Source organism: Rhagoletis pomonella, unplaced genomic scaffold, assembly GCF_013731165.1.
Source record: "Rhagoletis pomonella isolate Grant_MI unplaced genomic scaffold, Rhpom_1.0 Rhpom_scaffold_00002, whole genome shotgun sequence".
In the NCBI taxonomy this organism is placed as follows: domain Eukaryota; kingdom Metazoa; phylum Arthropoda; class Insecta; order Diptera; family Tephritidae; genus Rhagoletis; species Rhagoletis pomonella.
In genome coordinates, this window is record NW_023458556.1 from 29,000,828 (window position 1) to 29,011,262 (window position 10,435).

General features: G+C 35.9%; 1 protein-coding gene across 2 annotated transcripts; it reads left to right on the top strand.

Moving 5' to 3' along the window:
- Positions 1–5,303: 5,303 nt before the first annotated feature.
- On the top strand, positions 5,304–9,990 carry LOC118733385 (cytochrome P450 4g1-like). 2 transcript variants are annotated; one of them, XM_036462750.1, is made up of 5 exons: positions 5,304–5,625; positions 5,687–6,409; positions 6,530–6,642; positions 9,049–9,641; positions 9,898–9,990. In XM_036462750.1, exons 1-4 carry the CDS (start codon positions 5,385–5,387, stop codon positions 9,637–9,639), a joined length of 1,668 nt encoding a protein of 555 aa, XP_036318643.1. In that variant the 5' UTR covers positions 5,304–5,384; the 3' UTR covers positions 9,640–9,641; positions 9,898–9,990. The 2 variants fall into 2 exon arrangements, with proteins under 2 accessions (XP_036318643.1, XP_036318644.1); XM_036462751.1 differs by lacking the exon at positions 9,898–9,990 and having other exon boundaries at positions 9,049–9,710.
- The last annotated feature ends 445 nt before the right edge of the window (positions 9,991–10,435 follow it).

Here is a 10,435-nt window from a genome sequence, read left to right on the forward strand (position 1 = left end):
TTTAATTAAAAACAGACCTCATACTTAATGTATGCATTCACTTAACAAAGCAAGTCAAGTGGGTCAGGCATGTCCAATAGGGTGGTCCAAAAACAGCAGGGTCGGAATTGTAATGCTCTCACCCTCTAGGATTGTTCTATATCTAAAAAAGTAGACCCCTATTTTTTATTTAGAACTCAAAAAATATTTAGAAGTCGCTCAAAGCGCCGAAAGTTTTCTATGTATTTTTATATGGGGGAAAAACAACTTTTCGTAGAAATGGCATAGAATTCTTGAAAAGCAATATTTTTCGATCGGAAAACTCTGGTTCTCTTCAAGAGAGTTGTGTATTATTGCTGGGAGTCTCCTGCAGATAAACAGAGTTTTCTGATAGAAAAATATTGATTTTTAAAAATTATATACCGTTTCTACCAAAAGTTGTTTTTTTTCACCATTTAAAATACATGGAAAACTTTGGGCGCTTTGAGCGACCTCTAAATATTTCTTGGTTTCAAAATACAAAAATAGGGATATATTTTTTTCGGTATAGAACAATCCTAGGAGGTGAGAACATAAAAATTCCGACTTTACTTTTTCACATGCAATTTTGGACCACCCTAATGTACATATTATGTATACATATTAATGAGCGTTGACTTAAGCGTAGAACCCTGAACTATAGAGGGACTTAATCAATTATGTACATATATAGTAGGCCACGCAGTCAAGTGGTGCATTCTTTAGCAACGAAAGTGGTTTAATGGTGCTTTATTAAAAAAAAAAAACTCCAAACTCAGTCGCGTGGATTTTTCAAGTATATTTTATTTAGAAATTATATGTTCTGTAGTTCAACGGACTAATTTCGAAACATCGAAACTTGCGGCCCTATTCCCATGCCAATGAAAAGACCTATCGGATGGTATCAACTTTAGCTACTGCGCTCATAATGTACTAAATAAGACATGTTTTTTTTTTCTATATGAAATAGTTTTATTTACTTAAATCAATAATAAGTCCAGGTAAAATTCTTTAAAGAAATTAACGAAATCAAAAAGCTAATAAAGTCAAAGGAAGTTACTCGATAATGCTTCCCACGGACTGTGCGATTTGAAAAGACACAGATCCCTCATCGTTTAAACCAACCAGTACTTCGATCAACGTTATATGGATATGCTGATGAGGTCAACTAACTGGGAATTACCATTGATAAGCCGTTTAGTAGTAGCTTCCATCTACAAAGGGTCTCATTAAAGCCACAGGGACCATGCAGGTCTGTAGAAGAATTTTTGCTTAGACGTGGAGTATGAGAAAAAAAGTTAGTAGATTATCTTTATTGCATAATCGCCCTACCATTTGTGACCTATTCCCCAGTAGTTTGGTGTCCGAAAACAATACAAAAGTATGGCTAAGTTTCAACAAACTCTAGCTCCAACTGGCTTTACTCGCTTCTCTCGGCGAGAGTTGTAAATATAAATATTTGCCGATACTCTTCAGAAAGGAAAGTGTAAGACGAATCCACAAAACTTTGAGGCCTCACCACACGCGCTCGGTATGTTCGGACCCTCCATAAGAAAGGTGACTATATCCAACTGCTGGTTTCCGTAGTGAACTACCAGGCTAACATCACCACACTTATAGCTGCCATAAAACGACGCACAAATTTGGTGTGGGGATTCTAGTTGGAGGAAGCCCTCGACAGCTTGTATCCAGTTGCACCCCAATCTGTGAATGAATTGGCCACCCTTCTCAAAATATAACATAAACCTTCTCCTCGCCGACAATAACCGTTTTAGACCAATATTTTAATATTTAATATAACTTGTGCATAATTTAATTAAATTCCATGTTTCAGACAGGTGGAAAACCCTTTAAAAAATATAGCTGTGAAGCATCTTTTCGCCGATACCAACCATTTGATAGCCATCTATATATCTACATATTATGTACTTATTTCTAAAAAGTATTTTTCTGTCTCGATACGAACGATATCTCCTTTAATATTTTATCAAATTTAATGATTGATATCTCATTTTGAAGGAGAGAAGCTCACGTATATGCGAAAATGTAACTAACATTGTGGTTTTAAAAAGCTGGAAGCACTGTACCCGATCAATAAAGCGCCAATTGTAGGATTCCTAAAAAAAAAATGTTCAAGAAAATTTCAAGTCTTTAAAAAAAAGTCACCAAAATTAACACTTTTCGTTTAGTCCTTAGAAAAATTTTGGGTATTTTATAGATCATGAAAATTTAGTGTAATAAATAGCAAGTTTCAATTGGCTAAGAGTTCGCCTTGATTTTTAATAATTTATGTTTTTATAAGAATATAAACTACGCAACGTGCAGATGTGCTCGAGAAGTTTGCGAAAAAAATTATTAAAAATCACTAAGTCGCGTTTCACCAAACTCATTTAAGTGGAAATTGATTTAATTTAATTTTTTATTTAATTCTAAATTTTTTTCAGTTTCAATAAGCTCTTTATTTAAGCGAGCAAAAATATGGCAGCACCAGGCTAAATGTGGTAGAAAAAGCAGGGTTGGTATACAAGCAAGAAGCTGATACACAATATTGTGGTGTGTGTATATTGATCAGCTGATAAACGTGTAAAAGCTTAAACAGACGGCAGCGTTGATCGGGATTAACTGGGACTTAATCCGGATCAACTGCAGTTAATTCCCGAGTTGATCCGGATCAACACTGCCGTCTGTTTAAGCTCTTACATCTCTGAGTGTGGTTTTCTGATTTAATTTTTACTTAAGTGAAAGGCACAGGTCACTTAAATCAAATTGAAAACCAAATTAAAATTAAATGGTGAAAGCAAAAATTCGACGCAGCCTTAGCCACTTGCAACTTGCTCTTTGTTCTATTAAAACTTGCCGATCTATAAAACTGCATATCCAAATGTTTTCCAAAAACTGAAAAAATTAAATTTTGGTGAATTTTTTTTTTGTAAGATTTTGTTTTTGGGGAACCCTACAGTTGTTTTTTAGTGCTTTTTATTATGTAACATTTATTAACTGGAACAGGAGAATCGATTTTCTTCAAAATTACTACTATTTAAGCGCTTTGTACTATAAAATTTAATAAATACAAGGAAGTGAAAGTTCAAAAATCGGGCTCAACCAATGCCTTGCAAATTTTAAAAGCTTTCATTAAAAAAAAAAAAATTATCAAATTGGTTGATAAATGAAGGCTGCAATTAATTATGAGCTTTAAATTCCAATTTTGAACCACTGTACGCTGTGGCGTCGGTTAGGTCGAATCGGTTTAACCCTAGAACGCATAACCGGGTACCCGTGTGTCCACTAGCAATTTTGAACTGCTGTGGCTAAAATGCCACTGCTTGTAGAGCATTAAAACTTCGGATCTAGGAAGACTAGGTATTTATGCGTCGTTTGAGTGTTCACTTATGAAATTCGGTTCCGTGGTACCGCACCTATAAGCTTCTAAAGTCGACACCTGTGCAAACACATAACCGGGGTCTCCCTGTGTCTACTAGTTTTTATATGAAAAACTTAGCGAATAATAAGCTGTTCATACGTTTCGTCGTAAAATTTTTATTAAAAATCTTTAAAAATGCATTAAAAGAATTTTAATATGAAATTTAAATGAAAATATTTTATTAAAATATACAAGTTATTCCGGTCACAAAGGACGCGCATACTTCTTTTCACCTGGGTCCAGGCACATTGGTTGTTTGCTTTTTTGCAGACGCTAGATGCTTTTAGCGTTTTTTTACGTTTTATTTGCTGTACGTAGAATAAGCACAAATACCCAGGTACTCGCGCCTTTTAATCACCGTTTACCCCGCCGGCAAAAAATTATAATTCTGCTTCCGGTTCTTGCAGCGCATGTCTTCCACACTTTGCACGAATTAGTAACTGAACACCCATTGGGAAGCGAGCTAATTTGAGAAGTCACACTCCCCGCAATGGGTTGTTCGGTGGGCTTTGGACCCAGCCTCGGATGAGAACCTCTTCTTTCCTAACGACCATGGCATACTTACTGTCGTTCACCTTAGTCGACGACCGTTTCGCTACAATTCGATTCAAAGCGATCAAAACTTCGAGATTTTCATTCATTTGGTATATGGGAAGTATTGGTTGATATCTTCGAAGTATGTTTATTTGATTCAAATATATGGGCATAAATAAGTTTCCATACAAAATCACTTCGTCATCATTTTGCAAACACGGGCATGCGTTGGAAGTGAGAGAAGGAGAGATAAAGTATGTGTGCGTAGGTATTTTGGCTTTTGAATAACAGATGGCGCAATATTTATAAAAGGCAAAGGTGAAGGGGGATATGTAGATGAAGAATATAATAAACATAAAAGTAAGGATGAAGATAGAGGAAGAAAAATTAAAATAAAGGTAATTATAGAGAAAAGAATATAGACGGAGATTCAATCTGGGGACTATCTGGGAATTTTAGAGATTTTCGGAATTCTCGGGACTTATCGGTATAATAATCGATATTTTATCGGTTTTGTTATCGATATTTATTATCGATTTTGTTATCGAAAATTTTATCGATATTTTTATTGATTTTGCTATCGATATTTTCGGAACTTATCGATATAATAAGGATATTTTTAATCGATTTTGTTATCGATATTTTAGTCGATTTTGTAATCGATTGTTTTATAGATTTTGTAATCGATTTTGTTATAGATATTTTTATCGATTTTGTTATCGATATTTTTATCGATTTTGTTATCGATATTTTTATTGATTTTGTTATCGATATCTTTATCGATTTTTCTATCGGTGTTATCGCTTTTGTTATCGATATTTTATTCTTAGTGTGTGCTTTCGTTTTTGACTTGGATGTGCTCTTAACCATACCACGTATTCTACGTTTAAATTTAGCGGCTGTGTCTGCGATACAGCCTGTAGACCAAGACGAAGGCGCTGAACTGTTAGTTCGAGAACTTCTTGTTAATGTAGCACTTCTAACAAGTGGCGCAATTATAGTACCTGAATTTTTCCTGAAACGTGTGCCCAAGCAAATGCGTCATTCAGACTACTTATGCAAAGAATGTAAATGCATACATGCATACATATGTACACCACAAGTGCATACAAAACCAGAAGTGCAATGTGTGTTTACATAGCGTGGTTTCGCGAAAAACGGGAGCTTAATGTGCATTATTTGTGTTTATCGTAGACTGACTACGTATAAAACGTTCACTTTAAGGTTCAGTGGAGTTCGCTAAGCTATTTAAGTATATGCTATATAGTATGTACATATATACATATGCATGTACATATGCACGTAGACATTTTGCATTGATCATTATGCATTCCGATTATTACGAGACCAAGCAATGAGCTTGCATTAAAATTCCAGTTGCACTTAGAATAGGCCAGCAGTTTGATGAAGTAGTGCTAGAAGTGCAGTAGCCATGGACACGGCGGATTTACTAAATACAACAACAACACCACCACAACATGTTGATTTGGCAAAGCAGAGTCTCCTATCGAGTCCTTTATACATCAGTTTAATAGGCGCGGTATTGGCTATAACATTATACGATATCTGGTATCGTAATACAGATGCATTCAAGAAGCTAAGGACTATACCCGGCCCGCCAATCTTGCCCGTGATTGGGAATGCTCATTTGCTTGTAGGTGTAACCCCAACTGGTGAGTGTTAGCTATTTGAAAAGCTGTGGATACAAATTTTTAATTGTTTGTTTTTATTTAGAGTTGGTGCAAAAAGCTTTAGTCTATATGAAACAGTATGGGGAAACAATTAGTGGCTGCTTCTTTAACATCAGGCTTGTCTTCTTAACAAATCCAGCTGATGTTGAAATTATTCTGAATAGCTCTGTACACTTGGAGAAATCGGTGGAGTATAAATTCTTCCAGCCTTGGTTTGGTGACGGTCTACTCATTAGCAAAGGCGATCATTGGCGTCATCATCGCAAAATGATTGCTCCCACTTTTCATCAGAGCATTCTAAAGAGTTTTGTACCGACTTTCGTAAAACACTCACAAAATGTTGCTAATCGGCTGGAAGCGCGATTTCTGGGTCAAGAGTTCGATGTACATTCGCACATGAGTCAGACGACGGTTGAAATTTTACTTAGCACAGCGATGGGCATGAAAAAATTGCCCGAAGGCAAGGAGTGTGTGCGCTATGCAGATGTGGTGGTTGAAATGTGCGACATCATACAAAAGCGTCAGACCAAGCCACATTACCATTTCGATCCCATTTATCGGTGGACGAAATTGCGGCAGAAGTGTGATAATATGATGAATATAATCTTGAATCTAACGAGGAATGTCGTCGCACAGCGGCGTGCAAATTTCAATTTGGAAACAGATAGCGTGTTGGATCTACAGGATGCGTTGAATGAGAAGGCTGGCAAGAAAGCCGAAGGACTGCGCGACGATTTGGATATAATCGACGAAGAGCGGGATGTGGGTAAGATCGATTAGTGATTATGAGATTTCCTTTAGAAAATTAATGTATAAAAATTATGAAGACGAAAGCGGAAAGTGTAACTAATTGCTATCAATTGTTGTTTTGTTTTGTTTCGTACAGGTGCTAAGCGTCGTTTGGCTTTGCTGGATGCTATGGTGGAGATGACAAAAAATCCAAATATTGAATGGACGGAGAAGGATGTGATGGATGAAGTGAACACGATTATGTTTGAGGTATGTACGTTTTTAATAAAACTTTCGATTTTTGATATTCAAATGGTGGTTAATTGAATTGGTTTAAAAAACTGATTCTTTAAAGAAATTTCTGCTAGCCGTTCTTTTGTCTGGAGTCATGGCTAGTGATGGCAAACAAAATTTAATAATCGATTAATCGGTTAATTCGATTAATAATTGCAATTAGTCGTAAGAAATTAACCGATTAATCGGTCATTTCGATTAAAATCGAAAATTAATGAAAACTGACTTACACTCCGAGTCAAAATTATAGCGCACGGCAAGATTTTTTTTTGTTATTTAATTTTAGTTATTTTTTTAAATATTGCTTATTCTTTAGCAAAAAAACGTATAATTATAAATATATCAAACTTTGTGCAATATAAAAAAAAAAAAAATCAAGAAAAAATTCCAGCTTTTTAATTAGATTTCTTAGAAAGATTTTCAGTATGCAGTGTTAAAGGCCATTAAAGTTTTGTATGAAAAATTCCAAGACTGAAGTATCTGGCACTTACCGCTGATTTTTGGTATTTTTCTGTTTGTATAAAAAAGAAGAAAATGCGCAACGGCGAATTCGGAAAATAAAATGAAAATATGTGCATGCATACCTGGGCTGGGATTTTTTAGTAGCTGCTTAGGTTAAGCTTGTTTTGCGGTTTTTGGCAGAAATATGAAAACAACCGATTATAATCGGTTATTCGATTAATCGTGCCATCACTAGTCATGGCAACCAAAAAGGCATGCTAAGGTACATAATAGAAATAGTTTATTCTAATAATGTGAGCTAAATGAGTTAATTCGCTATAGAGCGCCCGCTTTATTGCACTTTAAATTTCTGTTAGAATTTTCTGTTTTGATATTCAAAAATAGGTTTATATGCCATTGCCATAGTTCAGGAGTACGATTTTAGTGATGATTTAATTTGCTTTGTGTACGTATGTAACGGAATACCGAGATGAATACGAAGACCGAAAGGTTGACTTCAAAGAAGCTCAAGACGAGCATAAATATAAACAAGAACGAAGACGAAGACGAAGACGAACACAAGTACGAATAAAGCAATGAAGACGTATGAGAAAATAAATACGTACACGAAATCGAATACGAACACGAATACAAATGCGAATACGATGGCGAACACAACAACGAAGTCTGCCGTTAATATTAATTACCATTAGAATTAGCATCACCATTATCACTTTTATTACAATTACAATTATAATTACGAAAACAATTACCATTAGCATTATAATTATCAATACAAATATAATTTTCGTTACCATATTAAATACTGATTGCAAAAGTATTTAGTATTTAAGGTTTCACAAATTATTATATAAATACAAAGTAATCCGTTAAAAAAAAAGTTTAAAAGGCTCTCTAAAAATCGGGAAAATAAAAACAGAAAAATCGCGAAGGGATCACGGCAATCGCGAAACAATATCTACTGAAAAAAAAATCACGAAAAATTTTGAAACATCCGAAATGGTCCCGAAAAAGTTTCGAAAGCTCTCAAAGAATGCCGAAAATACCGAAAAATATAACTCCAAGGTATTAAAAAAAAGAAAAACAATAATGAAAAGTAAAAGTAAAAAAGGGAAATTTTGAAATTATCCCGAAAATCCTCATATGTGCCTCTTTCTCTCTTTTCATTCCACCTATCCAGTGTCTCTAAAAGTTCAACGCAACCGTCCCCTTTATATCCAAGAATTCGCCCAAGGATAGTCCCAAAAACGTATAAAAATTCCGAAAATAAAAAAATTCAAAAAAGTCCCAAATAATCCTGAATAATGAAACAAAATCCCGAAATGATGCCGAAAGCCGGGTTCGGGACTTAAAAATTGAATTTCGGGTAGGGCAGGATCGGGATTAATTAATTGGTCCCGCGCCCATCTCTTGTGTGAAGTGATAACTCTTCTTCCTCTCTTACCCTTATTACTAGGGAACCCGCATGGCGTTAAAGAAGTTCAGACAAGCCAAAGCCGTTGAATGAACCTGACAACTACTTAACAACCCTTTCTTCTTGATTAGTCTTATGACCCATTGTTCAGTTGCCCTATTAATGGATAGGAGTTCTTAGACCGTAAGAGCTCTCTGCTTTCCAATGTTTCGTCGTCGACACGAATAAAACGTGTCAATGGCCTAAATCTCTGCCCCACCATTGAGAGCGGATATAGGTGGAAAGCCCACAAATCTTTCACACAATCATAATTTAGCTGATTTGCCTCACGGATTAAAAATATCCCTATGATGGCTAATCTAGTTTTCTAATTACAGATCAGGGAGTTAAGCTCGAAAATAAGGATAATCTACTTTTATGCAAACCTAGTATATGTTTCATCTCTCTTTCTCTATTCGAATCTTAAGTCTAAAAAAATATGCCTACCTTATCATCCACATCCACAGGGCCACGACACCACTTCGGCTGGTTCCAGTTTCGTACTTTGTCTACTTGGCATCCACAAGGATGTGCAAGCACGAGTTTTCGAAGAGCAAAAAGAAATATTCGCCGATGATTTGCAACGCGATTGTACCTTTGCCGATACACTGGAAATGCACTACTTGGAACGCGTAATCAAAGAGACGCTACGACTCTATCCACCAGTACCGGTTATAGGACGTAAAGTGAATGAGGATGTGCCACTCGCCTCTGGTCCCTATGTTATACCGAAAGGCACCACAGTCATATTGGGACAATATGCCGTACATCGTCGACCAGATTGCTATGAGAATCCAGAAAAATTCGATCCCGATAACTTTTTGCCAGAGAAAATGGCGAAGCGTCACTACTACAGTTATATACCTTTCAGTGCGGGTCCACGTAGCTGTGTCGGACGTAAATATGCTATGTTGATGCTAAAAGTGCTATTGTCGACATTGGTGCGTAAATTTCATATTCACTCCAATGTGGATGAGTCACAATTTAATTTGCAAGGAGATATCATCTTGAAGTTGGCGAATGGATTTAAAATAGTGTTGACGCCGCGGGAGGCATAAAAGTGAGAAAATAAACGTACACTTAAGGTGTGATTATGGCAACTTAACGTTGCGTAGAGGCTGTCACTTAAAAACTGTCCTAAATGAATGTTGGCGACAGGCGAAACTTAAAGTAACCTAATGCCAAGTAGAAGTCTTTCATTTTGATTTGTTAAGTTCTAAGTTAAGTTAAGTTAAGTTGCCATAATCAAAACTTTACGCTCTTACGTATTCATATATATATATACATATGTGCTTAATCGTTTTAACTACTCGTAGCTAAAGGTGCCGACATTTGTGCGTTTGGAATTTTGCTGAGTAATTATAAGTATTTGTATTTGAATTCTGTATCAATAAAGTGTGAATGCATACATACATACATTCATATGAATTTACATATACGAATGGTTGCTGCGTAAATGTGCATGCAGCATTTGAATATCCCATAAATATTTATTTAGAAAATATTTGCATGTACGAAAGCGAGTGCAGAGGAAAAACAAAGTGAAAATGAAAAGAAAGTATGAGAACCTGAGCCAGCATTTATGGAGTGAAAAAACGTACCTTTGTGGGTGTTTTCTAACGATTTCCGGCAGTGTATCGTTTTAATCACCAACAATATTAAATTACCTAGCATTCGACGCAGGTTCGAATTGCATTTCACGCCTGCATCGCAGCAGCATCAGAAAAACAGGTGAGAAAATGCTCAGCGATTCAGCAGGTAGATGGACGCAACTATTATCCTGCCTTTGTTTGGCGAGCATTGCTGCTAATAGCCGACTACGTATCTACGTACGTAGATATTTTTGTAGGAATT